A 24818-nucleotide genomic window follows, 5' to 3' on the forward strand; every position below is an offset into this window, starting at 1 on the left:
TTTAATTTACTTTAAAAATGACAATATTTTATAAGTTTTTATTCACTTTTAGATTTCCACAGTTTCCACAATCAATTACTTAAATACAAATCTATAATTGTTCTCATGAAGTAAACACTATAATCTATATTGTATAATTAAATGAAATGTAATCATTATTAATATAATTACATATAATGAAATTTTAAAATTTTGCATGCTTCCCTGAAGCTAAGTGTGAGAAAAATTGTAATACTCCTACCAACCTACATTGTACCACATTTAAAAGCAAATAAATGAATATGAATATGAATATGAATATGAAATATGAATATATCACTAATCTTAAAAAATAATTACCGTCTAAACAGTTACGTATGTAGGTATTAAAATATTATATAAATAGAGTATTAAAGTTAAATTACAGACCACTTTAACCACTAAACAATGATAATTACAATTTATTATTATTTTAAGAAAATCCTAATTATAGTGTGATGAGTAAATCATAAAAAAATATTTGTTAAGAAATTTCATATCAATGAATTACAGTACTACAAAACAAAATCTTTAACGATAGTGCTGCCATCTATTATTCAGTAGAATATATATTTAATACATTGGTCTACGACGGTTTCTATTGGTTATCATGCTTATCGCTAGATGGCGCTTGTACATTTCTACTTTGCTTTATTTCAATTAAAACGAAAATTTAAACACTTTCGAAATTCAAAACAGACAATTTACAAGTAAAATATATGTGTTAATTCGTTATTATTTTACAGAAAATATTCTCCTTCACAAATATATTAAGCACATCATCAATTTTCACGCCATCTATCCTTCAGTAGCAACTCTTTTTGGTAGTTTTGTCAACGCTAGCTTCTGTTCGTCTTTGATGATTTCCGCTAGATGGCTCACGGCGGTGTTCATATCCTCCATTCTTACTTTACTAAAAGTTAGTCGTAAGTACTGACAGGGGGCGCTACTGTCGTACTGGAAAGCTTGGCCTGGGACTAACATAAGCCCACGTTGGAATGCTGTGTGGAATACCTGTAATAAAAAAAGTATAATTAAAAATAGTATTGGAAAAGTAAGAAAATCATTTAAGTTAAATAGACTTTTATTTGCATTTCTAATATAAGATTTTTTTATTTGCTTCATTGAATGCAGCTACGCACAGATCGACGTCGTGTAGTATTTTGTTCTACTCCAATTAGTGGTTTTTGCGACACAGAAATAGCAAACCAGAAAATAGTACACCTGGTCTACCCTGGTTATCGCGTCTAACCAATGACTTGGACTAAGACCTGATCTCCTCTCATTCTGAGAGGAAAACCGTGCGTAACAATGTGACAATAGTGGACGATAAATACACAACACAATACTTAGAAGTAGCAGACGAACATGCAGTCCACCTGATGGTAAGTGGCTACTGCCACCCATGGACATCTGTAATCAAACCCAGATAGGATTAGATATTTCTATCTGAGGTGGACCACAGATGCGCCGCTGTGGACGCTAAGCTGGTACGCATCTAAACAGTATGTCTCCCTTGCCACATCCTTCAAACCAAAACACAGCAGCGCTTAACGCTGCTTTTATGAGAAGCTGCTGCAGAAATAGGTGTGGCGGTGGTGCCGCGTCGAACCACAAAGGGTTCTACCACCTTCAATTACAAAACAATACTCACCATATTATAAACATCATCTACCCCGCGAACTCTCAACCAGTAGAACAGTCCCGCGCTAGGTTCGACCCCGTCCGCGAGCGAGGTCACCCCGCGCAGCGCAACTTCGAGCGACGTACCGCATAGAACTGACGTGCCGCCGTCAGGTGCAGCTAGCGACAACTAAATAAACAATTCAATGGAAAATACTCACCATATTATACACATCATCCACACCACGAACCCGCAACCAGTAGAACAGCCCCGCGCCAGGCTCGACCCAGTCCGCGAGCGAGGTCACCCCGCGCAGCGCCGCACCGAGCGCCGAGCGACGCGCCGCGTAGAACTGACGCGCCGCCGTCAGGTGCACTGCTAGAGACTTGCGGTGCGACAGCAGACGGTATAGGATTGTCTGCAACGATCATATAAATAAATTATCGCTTGATATAATAACAAGTCAAGAAAATTTCGTGTAGTTAGGTATAGTCCGCGCCAAACCTCTAGTCCGCTCTGAAGCCAATGCGGTCTAACATGACTACGGGCATACAGTCCATAGCAACGTAAGGGCATACTAATGCAGCTATGTACCCGCGGGCGTGAGGGGCCAGCTGGGGGTGCCGGTGGGTACAAAATAGTTGTAAAATTCCAGAAAATCAGAAATAGTGAATAAATGCGTACAAGGCATGCACCACACTTGTCTCAGCCTAATAAGAGTAGTTTTCTGGTTTAAAGTGGTAAAGGAAGTAATGTTTTCCGAATCGTTCTAATTTAGTCATCATGGGTATTAAACCGTGCGTGGCGTGAATCTATTCTTATCTGGGGCTTGATTACATGTTACGATATTATGTTCATGGGCGACAGTAGCCACCATCACGTGGTCTGCATGCTCGTTTGCTAGTGCTATATTACAAAAAGTAGGTACATGACTAGCTATTACTTTTACATGAAAAATGAATAGATAACTCCTAATTAAGCTGCCACTGCGAATTAAATCCGCCTATCTGCTTATCATAAGATTAAGCCTGATCCAATGACGTCATCCGATACCTTATCAAAATATAATAAAAACAGATTTTAAGAAGTGTATTATAATTTTTGATTTTGTTTATCGTAAATTATCGCTTTTATAACTTTTTATTGCATTGGTCTTAGGTTGTACGAAATATGAAAGGTGTATTAAAAATGTTTTTTTAAAGCAGATAGACATAGAATCGCGAAATTTGGGTACCAGACGAGCATGCAGTCCACTTGTAAGTGGCTATTGACACCCATGGACATCTACAATCAACCCTAGATAAGATTAGATTCCTACCTGATGTCGCCCACAAATGCGCTGCTACCCGCTACCCCTGAGAACTAAGCTAGAATGCCTCGGATACACGTATTAGCACACTTAGCCTTACACCCTCCAAACCGGAACACAGCAGCGCTGAACGCTGCTGTTATGAGGCAGAAATAGGTGTGGCGGTGGTGCCGCTGGAGTCGAACCACACAGGGTTCTACCACCTTTACACCATTTTACCACCATTCAGATCCCGAAGAATCGATAATGCACTTTATATTTTGTATTATTTCTTGTCCTTGGATACTTCGTTAATTGTTACTGTTTCCTATTATTATTTAAGTTGACAATCATTAATCTGAATAGGAAATATTTTTTATTACTAGTTAATTATATAAATTTACTACGTTGTAAAAATGCTAGTTTTAATTGGATTTATCAACTTATTACCACAATTTGTATTGATTATTATAATATTTTACGTAATAATTTATCTGTAGTGTAGTTAACCAACGTGGGACGCAGTTGCAAATTGGATGGGCGAGCGCTAGTGGCTACGCACGCTTTCCGGCATTGCAGAAAATGCTCATTGTATCATTCATTAGAGACATTAGAGTTTACTCTTAACGACTTAACTTAACTCTTAACTTACAAGATAAACAAACAATAATATTCGTTTATTTACTCTTCAGTATTTTTATAAAGATAAATATTTAATGAATTTATTAAATAGTTTATTAATATAAACGTAAGATTAAACGCATTTGTTGATACGTAATAAATGAAAGAATGTGCGAATAGTTTATTGACGTTATGTAGGCGTGATTTCCAAAGTGGTGATATCAGTAGGGTTGCCACTTTTTTCATATTACTTAAAATATAAAAAAAATATATATAAAACAACACCTGATTTTTCTAAAATATACTATACTCACAATTTGGCGAATCCAACGACATCTCATATGTGTAAATCTGTAAAGCCCTTTGGACTGCAGGGCGTACAAAAATATGAGACATACTTGTTATACTCGATGCTCGAAAAACATTACATATTGCACAGGGATAATAAATAGTAAGTACATTCGAAAAAATGTATACAATTTACTAGTATTACCCGCGGCTTCGCCCGCGTTATACAAAAATAACATGACGTACATATAACTGAAAATTTGTACCGTCATTGGTATGGCGCCTTCGAAAGTTGGTCGTACCAACTCAGAAACCTTCGTGGGCTCATACACGACAACTTTGCTAAAGATCATCACATGATCAAATGCATAGTTTACGATTCTATAAAGGACATACAGACAAACATTCATTTTTATAGTTACAGTAGCATTTTTTTGCGTCCCATAGCTTACCCTTTTGGCAACCCTGTCTATCAGAGACCTTGCAGAGTTACTGACACTGATAACGTGACCACAGACCGCCACGGTCAGGGATTATATTGGATGTATGATTACGAGTCATGTCTGCGTTTTGGGGATATTAACCTTTTTATGTTACACCGATACATATACAATATTATTATACAAATGTGGTTTTGATAATGTTTTGTTTCTTTATTTTTAAAACAATTAAAAACTGGTTGCAGATGACACATAAAGAGTTCTGTCACTTTTTTGTTATTGTTTAGGTACCAAATCGTATAGGTAGGCATATTTAGGCCCTATATCACCTATTTCTGCATGTCTCTAAGTCTCTACCCTATATTTTATCTTTTTTTAACAGTTTCTTCCTCTTTATTTTTTTCTGAATTTTTTGCACGAGAGTTAGCAGCCAAACTGCACATCTTTTCAGGATCATAATTTAAACTCATTAACATTAATTTGTCCCTACTTATATTTTTTCTATTTCGTATTTACCATAATTTCTTTAATTATTTGTTCCTATTTATGTTTTTCTCTATCTATGTCTAGCTTCACAACAATTAGCTCATTTGCCTCAACCTTTAGAATGACATTTAAAATAATCACTTCTATTTTTTTTATATTATAGGAGTAGCAGACCTTCAAAGGGTTCTACCACCTTCTATTTACTTATCTATATAGAAGTACCGCTAAAACTTCTACACCTATCATTTGACAACTTTAGTTTTTTTTCATTTATATGCAGACAAAACTTCCATTAAAGTTTAGCACCTAATTGGTGAACGTGGTAGAACCCTTTGTGGTTCGACTCCGGCGGCACCACCGCCACACCTATTTTTACCTAATAACAACAGTGTTAGGCGCTGCTGTGTTCTGGTTTGAAGGGTGTAAGGGAGACAGACTTTTTTGAGGCGTTTCAGCTCAGTTCTCAGGAGTAGCGGCGCATCTGTGGCCAACCTCAGGTAGGAATATCTAATCCTATCTGGGGTTGATTACAGATGTCTATGAGCGGCAGTAGCCACTTACCATCAGGTGGACTGCATGCTCGTCTGCTACTCCCATATTATAAAAAAAACCTAAATCATTACCACTCATACAATGTGAGCTCACCTGCGACAGCGTGCAGGAGTGCAGCAGCTCGGCCTGCGCGTGCAGCTCGGCGCGCGCCAGCAGCGGCGCCGGCGCCGTCAGCCAGCCCGCGCGCAGCCCCGCGCTCAGCACCTTCGAGCCCGAGTCCAGCCGCACCACGCGACCGCACGCGTCCATTGATAGGAACGAGGGGGGACACGCCTGGAGATTTAGAGAAATAAGCAGGTCATGTGATGGTAAGGTCATGTTGATTGTAGAAATTTATGATCGGTGATCAAATTTGGAGAGACTACCTAAAAAGAAGAAAAAACAAAAGTCCTTCCTAAAAGCAATGACATGACTGAAGACATGGGCGTATATATATATGGGATGCGGACCCTCTCTTAGTTTAGGCGAGAACAGTATTTTTCTAATTATTACACGAATTATTTATTAAGTAGCCTTCCCTTAGCAGAGAGGAATATATTCAATTCGAGAACCTTTTCTTTGCCTACAAACAATAGCCTATCATAAAAATAACTTCCAAATAAATATTAACTGTCCAAGATATACAATAAAATACATTATTTATTATAGCAAGACCTTTTCCTAATTCTTGTTTAAGATATTTTGCTTTGGTAAATTGGTACTTACATCAGCATAATTCAAAAACATATACGGATCATCTTCTATAATAAGAAAGTCATATTGGCACGCCAGCTCGTATATCTTCTTCCTCCTGTCCACAGGGAGGACTGTTCCCGTGGGATTGTTCCCGGTCGGGATGAGGTACATCATCTTCGGCATCTTCAACCCACGAGTAAGGCGATCCTGGAGCACGGATTCTAATGTCTCGGGGATCATGCCGTCTTCGTCTTCGGGAATACCCAGGATTTCAGGATAGTAAGGTTTGAGCTGAAAAGTAATGTATATCGTAATTCTTGGAAGAAATTAATAGAAGAATAACTGGTTTCAATAACCTGACAAAGGATTGTACTGCCTAAAAAAATAGCTTAGGTAAAGTCAAAATCTTCTTACAGCGCTATGCACACCAGTATAAGAGTACTCGGTGGTGAGGATGGGATCGCCGGGGTCCACCAACATCTCCACACACTGGTAGATGCCGTGCTGTGCGCCGTTGGTGATTAGCACATCGCGGTCCAGCGCTGGCGGCCGGTGCAGCTCTTGTTGGAAGGTACGTAGCTCCGCCAGGAGAGCTGGTAAGCTGAGGAACGTAATAGGAAGATGAGGTTTCTGGTAATAAGGTAATACAAACGAATGCATATTAATGTGAAACAAAACAAATCAGACCTAGACATTGGTAGAAAGAAATAGTGAATTAAGGCTCTGTGGATCAACTTTCGAAAATTCTACCTTTGAAATACTCACTACTGCGTGTATTCAGAGTTTTAGGGAATCTTAACTGATAACTGAAGAGCTAAAGTAACTTTCCTATTGCACATTTTATGTCCACCCGTTGATTTTCACAAAAATAATTCAGTTATAAAAAAAATCCTGTGGTTGTAAGCACGGACATGTATTTTAAAGAAACATCGATAGACCTTAAGATTTTTCGAAATCCCAATATTTCTTTTAGATCTATGTTTTGACTTTACCCAAACTTGTGTTCTTCAAGATTTGGATGTTGACCAAACTTACCCTTGCGACGGCACATACTGCAACGCGGTGGCGAGTTCCTTATCTTCCAGCAGCAGCTTCGCGCCGGTCTTGGTGGTGAGCTCGAGCTTGCTGAACGGGAACATGTCCTCGTTGGGCATGCCCTCTGCCAGCGAGATCATCTGTTTGCCCACTTTGTAGGCGAGAGATGCTGTGGGCAATGGAAGTTATGTGTAAGTCTCGTGAGTACTGCTATTATTACACTGTTGATTTAATTGGTAGGAGATAATGAAGATTGAAGAATTTATCTGGTATACCTATCTTAGGTCTCAAAATAAATTTAAATTAAAATTGAATTTAACTTTTCATGACTTAATTCATAAAGGTTGTAGAATCCAATATGGCTCAACTCCGGCGACACCAACGCCACACCTATTTCCATCTAATAACAGCAGTGTTCAGCGCTGCTGTGTTCTGGTATGGTACGGGAGATATACTTTTCCGAGGCGTTCCAGCTTAGTCTTCAGGGGTATCTAAGCTAGGAATATCTAATCCTATCTGGGGTTGATTACGGATGTCCATGGACGGTAGTAGCCACTTACAATCAGGTGCACGCTCGTCTGCTGCTCCTATATTATATAAAAAAGGTCATGAAGAAGATTTTTTTCTTATTCTGTTAGGTATCAAAATAATTTTAAATTAACTTTGAATCTAACGTTTTCCATCACTTGCGGGTCATAAGTTTCTGTTTCAAAATTGAAGTCGACATTATATTGTTTCATGACAGCCAGTTCCTAAATCTTGTTGAAGTGGAAGGATTATATAATATATATTTAATATGAAACCTTTCAAGCCATTTCAGATTGTACCATTCGATGACTTACATATGAGGCGACCCTTTTAGTCCAATCAATGTTAGGCTTCAAGAACTGCCCCCAATCTATCAGTTTTAGACGGCCATGGGAGGTTGTGGCCACTTATTATGTTAGCAATCTTATAAAAATAAAATTAATATAAAGGTTTTTAACCAGATTATTTTCTTTAAATCTTAGTTTTTGAGCATAGTACCACTCCAGAATTGAACTTTGCCACCATCTGATCACAAAATTCTTTCTTTGTTTTCAGGGGAAACTACTCGTCTTTTATTGTACATTAATATTACTTATCTACTGACAAAAGAACAGTAGGAAAGTAACAACTAATGATATTGCTTTAAAATGGTTTTTATTATTCTATTATAATGTATCGGATTTAGCAGTTGATATCTGATAACATTTCCTAATCGGTGTTTTACAGCTAATCGACAAGGAAAAGATTTAATAATAAGGAAAGCACGCGAAAGATAAGTTAATAAAGACTTGTAATTCTTATCTTTGCAATGATTGATTAATTGGTTTAAATGAAGAATTTCACGGGTAAAAATAGCTAATTTTAATGTTTGTACTTAAAACGCCTTGAGGGGTGTCCAATGAATATGGGAATTTTCGGGTCTCTCTGGTGAGATATCGTAAGATTTGTCTCGACTTTATGGTGCTTAAAACATATTATTATATTCATCATCATCATCATCAACCCATTACTGTCCCACTGCTGGGCACGGGTCTCCTCTCAGAATGAGAAGGATTAGGCCATAGTCCACCGCGCTGGCCAAGTGCGTATTGGTAGACTTCACATACCTTTAAGATTTTTTATAAATCTCTCAGGTATGCAGGTTTCCTCACGATGTTTTGATTATTATATTCATAATATGTTAAAATGCGTAGATTCATATTTTGTTACAAATCCGTTAATCAGTATGCGATTTGGCTTAAAAAATCCCTTTTTTTTAGTAATTTTAAGCTGTTTTTAAAACATAATATTTGCTGAGTCCTTCTCCTTATAGTGTAGTAGATAATATTCAAAAAAAAACTTAAAAGAAATATAGTCGCTATTAACATAAATGAAGAAACTATAAAACTCCGAAATTATTAAGTATTTAAACATGACGATTGACAATTTATACAAATGTATTTTTTATTTATACAATTTTATTTTTATATTAAAGTACTTAATTAGTTATGACAAAAAAACCTCTTAATATGAAGGACACATTCATTTAATTTATGATGAAGTAGGTACTAAAGTCCTTAAGTACGTAAAGTATAGTGTAAATAAGATAAATAAATAAATAAATAATAAATGCCGATAGTAAAGAAAGAGGTGGTTTAAGAGGGATTTCATGCAAAAAAACAAATCAGCTATTTAATTCCTAACTAAAACTGGTCACTGATGCGTTGCTACCCTTTACCTAAAGTAGTACAGAAATAGGTGGTAGAACCCTTTGTGGTTCGACTCCGGCGGCACCACCGCCACACCTATTTCTGCCTAATAACAGCAGCGTTAAGCGTTGCTGTGTTCTCTTTTGAAGGGTGTGGTAAGGGAGACATACTTTTCCGAGGCGTTCCAGACCTCCGGTACGAATATCTAATCCTATCTGGAGTCGATTACAGATGTCCATGGGCGGCAGTAGCCACTTACCATCAGGTGGACTGCATGCTCGTCTGCTACTCCATATTATATAAAAAAGGTTCACTCAAATCATACCGCTCACCAATTTATTTCCCCCTTTTTACTCCTTTGTAGAACTAGTTTATAATATAAGTACTCACTGATTTGCCTGGTAAGCGCAGGTTCCCTCCTCATCGCCCTCTGGCTAAAGAACCTGGTATAATCCTTCTCATCCAAGGTCCTGTATTTGTCTCCGAACTCGATTTTCTCATCACTATAAAACTTGAAGATATTTTCCGGAACACTTTGAGAATAACTGCTTTTGAAAACCGCGTACAGGGGTCGCACTTCGAAAATTCTTTTGAAAAGCTCCGAATTTACTTTGTTTATCTTTATTGCCATTTTTGCACAAAAAAGATAAAATGTTTTTCCTTTGTTCACTTTTTTGTTATTTGTTTAGTAATGGAGCAATATTATAAATGCGCACTTAAAATATGTTTGTTTCACGGTTTAATAAATTATTTATATTTTATATTTTCCGATAACAAAATTATGTAATTAAGATAACTATTTTTATTTATATTTTACACTAATAGGTACATTTTAAAATCGAATTATAATTATTTAGGATTTTTAAATGAGTTTTTTATTTTAATATATTGTCTATTTTTATCTTGTTTCTGCAATTAAAAAGTTTCAATCTTTTCCCGAGTTCCACAATCACTGTGTCATTTCGACGGTCTCTCCAGAACTAATTATATTCCGCTAACGATCACAAATTTTGGTCGATCATGACGTAGCAGATATGTAAATAAGCGATAAGTGAATATTTTTTTCACATTTTTATATCAATTATTTTAAACTAGCGTTACAGTATGGTTTTACTCGACGTTTTCGTTCATAAAAAACTGTTTTTTTTTTTCAAAATATTTGAGGGCTGACAAAGATAAACGTGCTCTTACCACAGTGTAAGGTAGGTAAATAATTATCGTGCTCTACCTGGCAAATTATTCCTTGCACATAAAATTTGTAATAACGATTAAAATTTCAAAGTTCATCTACAACTTTGGTTGATTTTGGTTCCATAGCCTTTTGTCGTAGAACCAAAAATAACAAGTTAACGTTAAAGTTAAAGTTAGTAACGAAAATAGATCAAATATATTTCTGTCATACTTTTTCTGGACATTTTCCAGAAAAAATGAAAATTAGAATATTTTGATAGAAGAATTTTCAACGAACCCAGTACAGGGGCTTGCCACTTGTTTTGTAGACACCATTTGAAAGCAATAAACTATTTTTAATTTTTAATTTTAATTAATTTTAATTAATACGACGAAGTGACTTAGAGTATATGAAACTTACAATTTCATAAGCGAAATGACTTAGAATGCCGTGATGTCGAGCGGTCACTCCCCGACGGTGTGACAACTGTACTCGAGACAGGAAACATCCTGCGAATAAACACTTAGGTAAATATTGGCACGGTTACATACGATTTCTACACTCACAGCCCCACACTAGGATTCCCTGTGTCGTGGGTGCCATGGACACACACATAGACAAATACACAAACACCCAGACCCCGAAACGGACATCGAACCCGGGACCGCCTGAGCGTCAGACCGCTATGGTGACCGCTCTGCCACACGGGTCGTCAATAACAGGCGTTTGAAGAAATCGTCAAAATCTTTGTTATGCGAAACATTGGATAGATTATCAATAACAGGACTATAGGTAAAAAGATGTCACTAACCTCATGATCCGTTCGCACTGTTCAGCGAGGGGTTCAAGTTGCGGCAGGGGGTCGGGCTCGTAGCTCTTCAGCGCCAGGTAGGGGGCCCCAGCGCTTACGGCGGCTCTGGTCTACATTGAACAAAGAAAAATAATTTTGTTTATAGTAATTGAATGTAATGCGTGTTATTTTTTATTTAAAATTATTCTTTAGAATGTCTTCTTGACATGTATTAGGTATTCTTTCATATCAGAGGTAACCTAATTAAAGAGGAAAACTTGAATTAATAAAGATGGAAAATTGCGTTTTTTTTACCCAGATCGAAATTTTTATTAATAACATTTAATATCGTCAATAGCTTGTAATAAAACAAATATTCTTAACTGTACCCTTATTATGAGTTTTTACGTTTTTACAGAAATAACTGTTTTTGTATTTGTTTACGTATTTCCCATACATTTCCAATCAGTTCTGATACAGTCCGCTAGGGGCGCTGATTGGAAATGTACGGGCAAATACGTAAACAAATAAAAAAAAAGTATTTTTTGTATAAACGTAAAAACTCATACTAAGGGTATTGTATTGTTGCAGCCAATTTATAGCAATGATAATGAAAATATCTTTTTGTTCATAACAAACTACTTAAGGCAAAAATATTATAGTCATAAATACTCATATAATATAAAATATATATTTTTTAACAAAAAATATTTATTTAGATTTCAACTCACGGCTTCCATGTTGGTCTCCATGTCATATATCTTCTTGTTTAGATCATGTTTCAGCCCTTGCATCAGAACGAAGTCTTTTTCAAGTATTCCTTGCAACCCTAGAAAATATTATTTTGTATCTATTTCAATACTAATTGCGAAAATTTTAATAAGTTCAAAACCAATGGGATATGTAACTATGATTATGCGGTCAAAGTGATTTTAGACCTAAGATTAAAGAGTGGACACAAAAGATTTTCAAATAAAACCTTTCATCCCGAATATTCCAATATTAACAGCGTCTCGAATTCATTAAGAGTTTACATTATTTTTGAAATCGACTTATTACCAAATGTTATTAAGTAAGTCGCTGACATCCAGATTACCGAAAATCATCCTTAAATAGAACTGGTGTTGAAATATTACCTACAACATTTCGAATATCGACGAATTTTAGTATACAGAAATTGTCAAAAGTCGATCTTTGATAGCCAAACGTTGGTTTGATTTTTAATAACGGGCATCTAGGTTTAGATTTTCTTTATAACAAGTAGATATTTTTTATACGTATACTTGCCAGCTTTATGTAATAACTCGTCGATATCTTGCAGAGGATGTTCAGCTGTCTCCGGCGCCAGCAGCCGCGCGGTCGGCAACGAAGGTCGCGGGTTCGAAGTCGGCGTTCGTATTGGTGCTAAGAACATAACATAAGTTGTAATAAATGTAATAAATAATGTCACAGTATAAACTGTGAAATATATTTTTCAAATATGCAGAGCACCATTGCAAACTACTTCTTATACAGGTTAATGTAATTGTATATTTGTTTACGTGTAATACATTTTATACTTGAGACTTACAATAGGAAAAAGTAGCTGGGTGTTTATTTAGTTTTTTATAAAAGCGCTATGAAATTTTAAGGTCTCTAATAAAGTATGTAGAATATATGTGTATAATAGATTATGTAGAGCCATGTTTTGTTTTGTATGTATATGTGCATAAGCAGTGATAGCCTAGTGATTTAAACTTGGCCTCTCGATCGGGTGAACCAAACCTCTGATTTTAAGCTACACGCCTGAGAGATCTTTATAAATAAAAAAAAAAATTCAAAGTTACTTCTAAAGGAGATCCTTGCCCAGTCGTGTAACAATAATAAAATGATGATATTTGTCTGTGTGTGAATCTTGTAGAATCTTTAAGCATATTATAGGAGGTCTATGAGAAGGTACCTTTTTCTGAGGGGGAAACCTTCTAAAGGTACACAGTGCCGTGGGAGCGACACGGGTTTATGTGGGATTTTTACATTACTAACCCCCCCCCCCCCTGGCTGTCCTCGGCGACGTGTAGAGGTGGGATCTCCAAAGAACGCAACCGGAGTTCTCTCGGCGCATTGCCCCGTCGGGCTCCACCCAGGTGAGTTTGAATCACCACACCGTCTGGTGTATAAGACAGAATGCGACCACACATACCGCCGTCCTTCCCGAGGTCGCTAGCCGGGCGGTTCGAGCTCACACTCTTGCCGTCCGCAATCTATGAAGCCCCATTAGTCGCCTCTTACGACAGGCAGGGAATACCGTAGCCCTGTTCTGGTCCCAGAACTACAGGTACAAATGAAAAGGTACCTAGCAGGTCGCTAGGCAGTTCCCAGTGCGAAGGTCTCCTGGCTCGCAGTGTGTCGCCTGGCGGAGGCAGGATTCGCAAGATTAAGTAGCTGACGAGCATTCAGTCCACTTCATGGTAATTAGGTAGGTACTGCCACCTATATACATATGTGTTCAACCCCCAATAAGATTCCTTATTAAAGCTTCTTTAGAGGCCTTAAAGGCACCAGTACCTAGCAGATCACTAGGCAGCTCCCAGTGCGAAGGTCTCCTGGCTCGCAGCGTGTCGCCCGGCGGCGGCAGCGCCGCGCCCTCCGCCTCGCGCAGCACTAACGTGAACACGTAATCACAGCACGTGATCAGCAACTCGCAGCGGTTGAAACGGATGTACTCCCTGGGGATTTATGATACTGTATGTCACAGTCACATCACAATAATTCATATAAAGACCACTTGAAATGTAATAGAAAACACTTCGACAGATATTACCGTAAAATTAATAAGTACTTTTATTAATTACTATGAGTGCTATAAAGCGTAGAAAATATACGAAAATGCACTTAAACTAAAATATTTTTTGCATTGTATATGTCAGTAGCAAAGAAGTATTCAGTTCACGGAACAAGGTTCCCATTTGAAGCCGATCACAAATGCGATGCCAATCCTGAAAATTAGGATCGTTGCCACATATAGCCATGACTCCTGATGATACGTGATCACAATTTACCATCAGATGGGCAATATCTCGCTAACTAAATGCTCTAGGATTCCCAACTGTGGAGTGGAGACATATATCCAATTTTAAAACGGTAAATACAACAACAACACGGTAAATACAACGGTAAATACTCACGGTTCCTTCTCCAGGTCTCTATTTTCCCAGGACTCCGGTTTGAGTTCAGGTTGTAGTACGAGGCCACCGGTGGAGGCCTGGTACACGCTGGACCCTCGCCGGGACAGAACATCCAACGTGTCCTCTTCTTGTTGATTGTCATTCTCGGATTCCTTCTTACGAGGTGGACCTTAAAATGTAAAATGTTTTTGTTTTTGTTTCTAGAAAGACCTTCTTTTAGTAATATAATTAGCTAAGTGCGAGTCGAACTCGCACAGGCAGAGTTCCGTACCACATAGTGTATTCGTTATTGCAGCCAAAGAAGTTAAATTCTATTGTCTACCTATTACGGCTTAATATATGTATAAAGAATGCACGAAATAGGGTTTTACCCCTTTTGTAAGGAATCCTAAAAAGACGCTTTCTACACTCACATACTCACACTAGGATTTTCAGTGTCGTTGGCGCCATGGACACACACAAGCGAATATACGACACCTACACGGATACCAACAACCCAGAACGGATATCTAAATTCAACATCTATATATCTGTCTCCAGGCAGTGAAAGCCTAGTGGTTAAGAAACTCGTCCTCTCGATCGAGGGGTCCGAGGTTCAAATCCCAGGCTCGCACCAATGATTTTTCGAAATTATGTGCGTATTAGAAATTAATTATCACTTGCTAAAACGGTGAAGGAAAACATCGTGAGGAAACCTGCATACGTGAGAGATTTATAAAAAAAATAATCTTAAAAGTATGTGAAGTCTACCAATACGCACTTGGCCAGCGAGGTCGGACTTTGGCTTAATCCTTCTCATTATGAGAGGAGACCCGTGCGCAGCAGTGGGATAGTAATGGGTTGATGATATCTGTCTAGCCGGAGACCAAACCTGAACTCTCTACGCATTACGGCGGTATGGTAACCGCCCCGTCACACACGTCGTCAAAGTGGAAGGCAGTCCACCAGATGATTTGTGGTTATTGCCTACAGGAAACCACCTCAGTTGCTGACCTTATGTATGTAATCTAATCTTATCTGGGTTTGATTACAGATGTCCATGAGCGGCAGTTACCAATTACAACCAGATGGACTGCAAGCTAGTTTCCTTATTAAAAAAATGTTACGAATATCTTAATATTTAAAAAATGGTTTTCATTATTTTGCAGCTGTTGCAAGTGACACCGCAAATGATATTTTTTGTGATAACCGAAATATTTACAGGATACGAGTATGTTTTTATTCAGAACACATGATATTTTAAGATAATGATACAATATAATAATAATAAATAATATTATTTAATTATTTTAACAGTCACGTGTAGGGTTCAAGGATTCATATATACCTAATGCTGGAATGACTTCTTAAAACGGTAGCTGAGATAAGGAAACATGTAAAAGATACGCTAATTATTGTATTAAAAAGATAAGATAATATATTTTATTGTTGTCTCAATTTCGAGCAATTTATTACATATTTCAGAATATAGGAGCTCTTTAAAAAAAGGTGCCAAAAATCTCCTGATTTTGCAAAGGCCCAAGCGAAACTGGTCGAGTTCCATTGGATCTCTCTTCTTATTACTAAGCTGATTTAAAAAATAAGTTGAAATTTTAATAGTCCGATGGGGACTTTCTGCAACTTGTCAAGAGATAGAGCTACATGTTTCTGAATCGCTATCGAAGTTTTCCTAACATCTTGCATATATACACGCTCTGAACTAACACTGATGGAACACGGTACTGGATGTATACCTGGATGTATGCAGTAGGTTCCAAACTCGACCCGCTTCCCGAGAACTCCTATGAACGGAAACTTGATCTTGACTGACTGCAGTAGACATTCTTCATACAAATCCCAGATGTAGATTACCTGTAATATATACCAGACTTATCCTTAGAAACTACCTCAAAATATTTCCTGCATCGGTACGAAGGTGGTAGAACCCTTTGTGGTTCGATTCCGGCGGCACCACCGCCACACCTATTTCTACCTAATAACAGCAGTGTTAGGCGCTGCTGTGTTCCGGTTTGAAGGGTGTGGTAAGGGAGATAGACTTTTCCGAGGCTTTCCAGCCTAGTCCTCAGGGGTAGCGGCGCATCTGTGGCCGACCTCAGGTAGGAATATCTATTCCTATCTGGGGTTGATTACAGATGTCCATGGGCGGCAGTAGCCACTTACCATCAGGTGGACTGCATGATTCGGTCACAGATGCTACACCTGAGGACTAAGTTGGAACGCCTCGGAAAAGTATGTCTCCCTTACCACACCCTTCAAACCAGACACAGCTGCGCTTAACACTGCTGTTATTAGGTAGAAATAGGTGTGGCGGTGGTGCCGCCGGAGTCGAACCACAAAGGGTTCTACCACCTTCTAAAAACTTACACAATTACTGCAATACGCCACAATAATCTGCTCGGAAGCAACCACCGCGACGTCCAGCACAGCGGGCGAGCCGGGGACGTTGAGGCGAGCGAAGGGTTCCGCCTGCGTGGTGTCCCACAGACGGACTATACCGTCTGAGCTGCCACACACCAGCAGGTGGAGAGAGGAGACCACGTGGAAACAACTGACACCCTGCAAGGAATTGTTATGAGGTGAGGTTTTTTGGTGAGGTTATGCTACTATCATAGCCTGCTTATAATTTCGGTCCCTTACAACGGGGCTCGAAGATTCAAATCTTGTACGCGCTTTTGATTTTTAAAACGTGCGTGTTAGAAATTATTATGGTATGTCTGAAGGAAAACATTGTTAGCAAATCTTCATGTACGACAGATCACAAAAAAGAAAATCTCGTAAGTTTGTGAACTCTAAACAAACAAGAAGCACAGTGCCTAACAGTGGGACAGAGCTGTAGCATGTAAAAAAAACATAAATGTAATACAGTAGAACGTTTGATGGGATGAGTAGCTTATATGACAAAAAAGATCTATCTTCAACCCTGTACCCTTATCATGAGTTTTTACGTTTTGACAAATATGACTGTTTTGGTATTCGTTTACGTATTTGCCCATACAATTTCCAATCAGCGCCCCTAGCGGATTGTATCAGAACTACAGTGTCAGTAACGTAACATTAAATGTCTAAACGTAACGTAAAATTGTGGAATGTGTTCCTAAAAATGAGTTCCGTAAAGACAAACAGATTTTTTTTTGTAAAAAACGATCTCGTATCACACCTACCCTCTGAACCTTAAACACATAGTCCTCTAGCTTCCCGGGCACGTGCTTCGCGCGCACAGCGACGGCGTCGTGCGAGCAGGACAGCACGATATCCCCGTCCCGCACCAGCGCGACGCGGCGCACTCCGCGCGCGTGCACGCGCCGCCATGTTGAGATGCTGCAGTAGGAGGAGTGGGGGGGAGATGGGAGCTCCTGGGAAGAAACATCACACTTGATGGTCGTAGAAACTTTTGTGGTTTGACTCCAAGGTACTACCGCCACTACATATAGGTACTACTACTACATATCAGGCGCTACTACATATCAGGCAGTGTACCGAGCGTCATATTCACCTGGGCGGAAGCCACCGGGGCAACGCGATAAGAAGACTCCGGTTGCGTTCCTTTGGAGATCCCGGAGTCCTTTACAAGCGCAAAGAACGCTACCGGGGGGGTTTTAGTGCGGTAAGAATCCCACACTGTGTCGCTCCCACGGCACCGGATAGCTTTTGAAGGTTTCCCACTCGATAACAAAAAAAAACTACCGTCACATCTATTTCTGGCTATTAATAGCAGAGTTAAGCTGCTGTGTTCTGGTTTGAAGGGTGTAGTAAGGGATACCTATTTTTCGAGACGTTCCAGCTTACTCCTCAGGGGTAGCGGCGCATCTATGACCGATCTCAGGAAAGAATATATAATCCTATGTGGGGTTGATTACAGATGTCTATGGGCGGCAGTAGCCACTTACTTCAGGTGACCTGCATGACCGTCTGCTACTACAACAGTTGGTCACAGAAGTCCATGTGACAGTGTAGGTCGCAGTGACAGTGATATGAGTCATTTGATAGACTGAATATGCATTTCTTATAGAAAATATTATTTTATTGTTGAACATTACCATCCAGAAGTAATAATTGATGTTGTCTGGTGTATTTGTGTGGAAGAGTGAGATCCTCGGTTGTAAGAACCGCATCCTGGTGAGATCGCCTCTCTCAGTCCCGAAGACCAGCTCTGAAGATTCGCCTACTTGGATTGCTGGCTGGTAGGCGAGGCACTGGAAATAGTAACAATCATCCATTATTATAGAGCCTTATAGATTTATTTAATTACTTATAAATTGTAGTGATAGCCTAGTGGTTGAGAAACTCGGCCTCTTTATCGAAGGGTTCTAGGTTAAAACCCTAGGCACGCACTTCTGATTTTTCAAAGTTCTGAAGAAAAACATCCTGAGGAAACCTACATACCTGAGAAAAAAAAGTTATCAAAGGTATGTGAAGTCTAAAAATACGCACTCGTCCAGCGCGGTGGACTATGGCCTAATGTTTTTCATTTAGAGAGGAGACCCGTGCCCAGTGGGACAGTAATGGGCTGATGATCATGATGATGATTTATTTATTGTTCGTGGAGGAAATCTTCGAAAGGTTGCCACACCGTCTGGTGTACACGATGGTATGCGACCACACATAACGTCGTCCTTCCCGGGGTGGCTTTAAAAAATACTAAAGCTATTTTGCATAACAATATTTATTGAACGGTGGTTTTAAAGTTACTTACGGTTGGTATGTTGGGCAACCCTGTGATGCAATACAAAGGTGTGTGCGTGAGGGTGGTCACGTCGTATACGATAAGACTCCGATCTGATGCCGATAGCATCAAGTTTTGCACGTCCTGAAAAATATAAAATTGATCAAGGTTTTAAATAAATTGTTATTTTGATGAAAAATATTTTTGTTAGAATAATTCTATTAGGTACTGTTACAATTAATTTAATCCTGTTTAGTGTAAAGACTTGCGGGGGTACTGCCCTGCCACCTGTACCCTGCTCGAAAACGTTCAACGTTTACGAATTCGCTCATACAGCGCCGCCGTGGACCTTATTGGAACTAAAATTTCGCATTATTACATACTTACATTAAGATATATAGCGTCAGTAATCCAACAATTCTTAACACGACGGCGTAGTCCAGTTCTGTGGTAGAAAACCTGAAATTTAAGAGCAGTTCCTTAATAAAGGACTCGATCAATATTATAAGTAAGTACAATTTGTAGTAAGACACAGCCTAAGTATGTATTTCAATAATTGGGAATTCCTCTACATATTTTTTTATAAAACAGTGTGTTTTTAGATAGATATACCTAACACAAGATATTGTGTACTTCACTTGTACTCTCACATAATCAACTTAAAGTAAGATTGAAGTGCTACCAGTCAGATAAACATGCACTACCTCAGAAGACTAAGTAGGACGCCTCGTATGACTGTCACTGAACCGGAACACTGCAGCATTAGCACTGCTGTTATACGGTAGTTTCCAGCACACATTTATTTCAAAGATCAATTAGGTAGTTACCTCGTATGAATTCAGTAGTTTTAGTTGACCACTGTACACACCGATCCTGCCACCCTTGGAGACGGCTGCGTAGCAGAAAGAATCTTCACGTTCAATGCTCACCAATTTCACTATGGTTTCCCTCTGAAACAAAAACACATGAGCAATTCAGCAAAATATAAAGGAGGTTCTAGTTGCTTTCTTTTGATTGAAATAAAAACTTAGTAGCATAAAACTGCTCCTATTTTCGCCTTATATTATAACAGTAGTATTAAGTACTACTGTTGTGGTGTGGTGCAAATCTTAACACAGCAGCACTTAACACGGTTAGAAATCAGCAATGGCGGTGTTGCCTCCGGCATCGAATTACTCAGGGTTCTACCATTATTAAAATCTCGTACCTTACAATGATCCAACCTCCTAATCCCTCCTTCCGTGACGGGGGTCCACCTTTCTTCTCTAGAGCTGGTCTTCCTGGCGCCGGCAGCCACGAGCCGCGCGACCACCTGTCTCCACCACACGCGCCCGCTGCAGAACGGGTCCAGGCTTTGGAATAACGTGTGCGCGTGGGGAGAATACTTGTGGTGACCTGGAACCCGGAGTAGATTTGTCGTAGTTAATTCTGATGGCACTGTTGTACCGAACAGTGGAACGGCAAAGTATGCAAGCTTTTATGAATCGTGCGCTTGAGATACGTCCGTCTCTCGTCGCTAACGAAGTAAGACTGACACGTGTCGACTTTCGACCGGCGAGTGGTAATGTCAATTTTTTTAGAGAAACGGCGGGTAGTATGCATCCTATTATATTAATACAAACGGTGGTTGTACACTACACCGGCCATATACGCAGTGATAGATTTCACACACGTTTTAGTTATTCTTAAACAAATATTTAGTCATATTGGTGTCCTCATGATTTACATTCGCTGTTTAAGTATGTGACTATTTGGGGAGGAAATGTTGAACTTAAATCATAGCGTGTCGTGTAAGAGAATATAATAGCTTTTCGCCACCCCCCGACTTATGTCGGGCCTCCTGTATCCTGGTAAAGATAAAAAGGATGTAGTAATAGGTAGTCCTCAAACCATTCCCTAAAACAAAGAACATATTTATAGACTGCAACATCTTCATCATCATCATCATCAACCCATTATTGTCCCACTGCTGGGCACGGGTCTCCTCTCAGAATGAGAAGGATTAGGCCATAGTCCACCGCGCTGGCCAAGTGCGTATTGGTAGACTTCACATACCTTTAATATTTTTTATAAATCTCTCAGGTATGCAGGTTTCCTCACGATGTTTTCCTTCACCGTTTAAGCAAGTGATAATTAATTTCTAATACGCACATAAATTTGAAAATCAGAGGTGCGTGCCTGGGATTTGAACCTCGGACCCCTCGATCGAGAGGCCGCGTTTCTTAACCACTCGGCTATCACTGCTGCTGCAACATCTTATTCACACATATGTCTTACCAAAGATATTGTTAACAGCGTTGACGAAGGCTCTCTCGTCGAGGCACAGCGCGTGCGGCGTCGCGGGCGTGGCCGCGAACTCGATGCCCTCCTCCGCTGCTGCTGCTCGCATTACTTCTTCCACTCGCCTGGGATATGGATTATACATTATTTTATCATCAGCATTAGCCCATTAATGAGAATGAGATGAATTATACCATAATCCACCATGCTGTAAGTAGGTACAACTACGTATTGGTAGACATTACTTTACCTACAGTGGCGTAACTATAGGGTGGTAGGACTGGTGAACCGACCGAATCCCGAGAGGCTGCGAACTCAAAAGTGAGCATAACAATTTTTGAAATACGTAGAAATCAGAGAAATATACATAATCATTTAATGTTCATACTAATTATGAGAAAAGTACGTATTCGTAAGCGTTTTCTAAGGGCCCCATGCAATGAATTTGGAATGATCTAATACGATTTGAAGGTGGTAGAACCCTTTGTGGTTCGACTCCGGCCACCGCCATACCTATTTCTACCTAATAACAGCAGTGTCAGGCGCTGCTGTGTTCCGGTTTGAAGGGTGTGGTAAGGGAGACAGACTTTTCCGAGGCGTTCCAGCTTAGTCCTCAGGGGTAGCGGCGCATCTGTGGCCGACCTTAGGTAGGAATATCTAATCCTATCTAGGGTTGGTTACAGATGTCGATGGGCGGCAGTAGCCACTTACCATCAGGTGGACTACATGCTCGTCTGCTACACCTATATTATAAAAAAATACCTACCTTTGATCTTTTTATGAGAACTTCTAATTAATAAAAAATGTGCCATATATGTTACTTACCTATCGATATCTCGCGCATTGTTCCGAGCCTTAGCTTTCTTGAAGCACCTGCGTAACTTACTCAGGACAGCTGGAGTCAACTTGTTTATCAGCTCCCGCGCCAAGCACTCCTCGTCGTCAGAGCTAAGGATGTATTTAATCACTTTAGTCCATTGCTTTAGTCAAAGTGTTGCCTACTACAGTTTAATTAAACTTTGGAATGATAGTAAACACACTAATTAGTTCAATGTGATCAATCAACTCAAATCAAAAATATTTTATTCATAGTGGATTCTTCCTTAAAGGGTTCTGTAGGTACTCTTTTTAGACGTCAATATATCTACCGCCACTTCACAAGGTGTGGATAAAAAGCGGTGAAAGAAACTCCATAATATACCTACATTTATAGATCTACACATCGCAATATAAAAGTGATTGCATTTTATAAATATCCTTTTTTGATTAAGATAGACTCATTTTAATATAACTTCAAGTATCTACTTTATCACATCCTTCACACCAGAACACATGCTTAAAGACTTTATAGCGGTCTCTTAGATATTTAAAAGATCATACCAAGATAAACTTTCATCTGAAGCACTTCTCACGGAGTAACTTTTCTCAAATATTTCCGAACATTCGTCGTTTAACGATTTTTGCGATTTTATAGACATTTTATATGATTTTGTGAAAATCTGTGTTTCGATTGTTATTACACCGTTGTTAAGAATTTGTTAAATCAATAAAAATAAACATTTTTGGGTTTCACGCCATCTAGCGGCTAATAGCAGAAACATTAAGAAATGTAGCCAACACGCTAATGAAAAGTTGTATGATATTATGCAATAGATGGCGTTATCTGTCCCACTTTTGTAATTTTAAATTCCAATATTTTAGTCACGTCTACATCCTACATCTAGTCATTATCCGATGTTATAAATTGGTGAAATAATAGAAAATACTATTATGAACCCAAGCATACATACTATTGACTATATCCGGGGGCAATGAAACATGAAAAATGAAACATTAAGATATATGCCATCAAAAACAATGCTTGTAAAAAGATCCAAGTCTCGCCATTCAATTCTTCTACCGTAAAAAGTCTTGAGATCTATGTAATACCAAGCCGGTAATGTATGCAGTCCCTACTTAAGGGACCTTCTGTCTTAAGGTATTATCTCACTATCTAACCTAACAACATCTCATGGGACCATACCAATATTAAAAATATTTTATGTTCTAAATAAATTAACGTGGCAATCGTACTGCAAGTCACATTGTGTTTTCATCTTATCATATCGCATCACACAGGTAACATTAGTACGATTGCCACGTCAATTTATTTAGAACATAAAATATTTTTAATATTGGTATGGTCCCATGAGATGTTGTTAGGTTAGATAGTGAGATAATACCTTAAGACAGAAGGTCCCTTAAGTAGGGACTGCATACATTACCGGCTTGGTATTACATAGATCTCAAGACTTTTTACGGTAGAAGAATTGAATGGCGAGACTTGGATCTTTTTACAAGCATTGTTTTTGATGGCATCTCATTCCTTTTTGTAGATATTTCTACTCTTTTCCTTTCCGGTACCTTCCACTAGTTGAATCTCAACAACAGATTTTTTTAAAGGCAATTAAATTGTTTAGGTAGTCTTTGTAGTTATGTAAATAATCTTGCCATTCATCATCACTTTCATTCGAACATGACAATAAATTAAATCTAAAAAAGTTACTATTTTGACAACTGAAATTATGCCCGTTATCCTCAGGAAAAACATCTTCTAAAAACATCTCTACTGATTGTGATTTATTTATTTATTTATTGGGATTTAACGTGTCTTCGTATTAAATAATCGACATCCCTTACTTTCTTCTGAATATCCGACAAAAATCATTGGTAATCTTTCACTGACTTCGTCGGACTCCGGTTTTTGATATAAACCACAGTATTTACTGCCCTTGCTCAAATTAGTTTCAATTTATAATAGACTTCTGACTTCTGAAATGAAATGAAATATTTATTTAATAATGATAACATTCGTTTTAGACTTCTCGCATATACAATAATAGTTCTGTTAGCTGTTTCAACCACAACAATTTGTTTAGGGGTATATAGTATCGCCTTCTTATGTAGAATTCCATTTGTTGATAAGAAAATATTGAAAGCTCTATTACAAAATGTCGTCCCACCATCTGATCTCATACATTTGTTCGACTTGCTAGTTCCCTTTTCAACACTTTATATTTTTGACATTTCTTAAAGACTCACTCTTATGTTTTAGAAAATAAACATTCATCGTGTCATTCGAGAATAATAGTCGATAAATAATAACATGTACCTTGAACCGTTGAGTGAACTAGCTTCCATGGGACTACATAAATCTGTATGTACGATCTCCAGTATGTCGTTCGTTCGCGTTCAGAGGTTTGGAAATGGTTTCTCACTAGTCGTCATATCCGTCGGTAATGTTCACATTATCAAGACCAGTCATAATATTCTTTAAAATTCGCATATATTCCGGATTAATATGGGCTAGTCTTCTATGCCAATATTTATTAGACATTGTCAAATTACATATCGGTGATTTGACAAATTGTATATATACCATTTACGTTGTGGCCAGTTGCGATGATAATATCTATAGAGTTACTAATAGTGCAACCGTTTTTCAAGAAATTAACAGTAAATCCTTTT

The 24818-nt window shown here is 38.6% G+C and overlaps 2 protein-coding genes across 2 annotated transcripts; both read right to left on the reverse strand.

Annotated features, from left to right (window-relative positions):
* Nucleotides 1-317: 317 nt before the first annotated feature.
* On the reverse strand, nt 318-10216 carry LOC140755224 (kynurenine/alpha-aminoadipate aminotransferase, mitochondrial). Its single transcript, XM_073090444.1, has 7 exons — nt 9634-10216; nt 7028-7196; nt 6407-6593; nt 6023-6283; nt 5411-5590; nt 1863-2060; nt 318-1032 (listed from the first exon to the last, which is right to left on the reverse strand). Exons 1-7 carry the CDS (start codon nt 9872-9874, stop codon nt 817-819), a joined length of 1452 nt encoding a protein of 483 aa, XP_072946545.1. The 5' UTR covers nt 9875-10216; the 3' UTR covers nt 318-816.
* Nucleotides 10217-10838: 622 nt separating this feature from the next.
* Nucleotides 10839-22789, reverse strand: LOC140754956 (uncharacterized). Its single transcript, XM_073090115.1, has 17 exons — nt 22692-22789; nt 22137-22259; nt 21309-21436; nt 20239-20426; nt 19859-19981; nt 19419-19490; nt 19062-19175; nt 18406-18561; nt 17530-17721; nt 16733-16924; nt 16102-16219; nt 14369-14537; nt 13749-13909; nt 12492-12608; nt 11936-12033; nt 11226-11335; nt 10839-10923 (listed from the first exon to the last, which is right to left on the reverse strand). Exons 1-17 carry the CDS (start codon nt 22787-22789, stop codon nt 10839-10841), a joined length of 2244 nt encoding a protein of 747 aa, XP_072946216.1.
* Between the last annotated feature and the right edge of the window lie 2029 nt (nt 22790-24818).

The sequence above is a fragment of the Epargyreus clarus genome, unplaced genomic scaffold (genome assembly GCF_041222505.1).
Source record: "Epargyreus clarus isolate Ecla_fem2 unplaced genomic scaffold, WU_Ecla_fem_2.2 ptg000032l, whole genome shotgun sequence".
In the NCBI taxonomy this organism is placed as follows: Eukaryota; Metazoa; Arthropoda; class Insecta; order Lepidoptera; family Hesperiidae; genus Epargyreus; species Epargyreus clarus.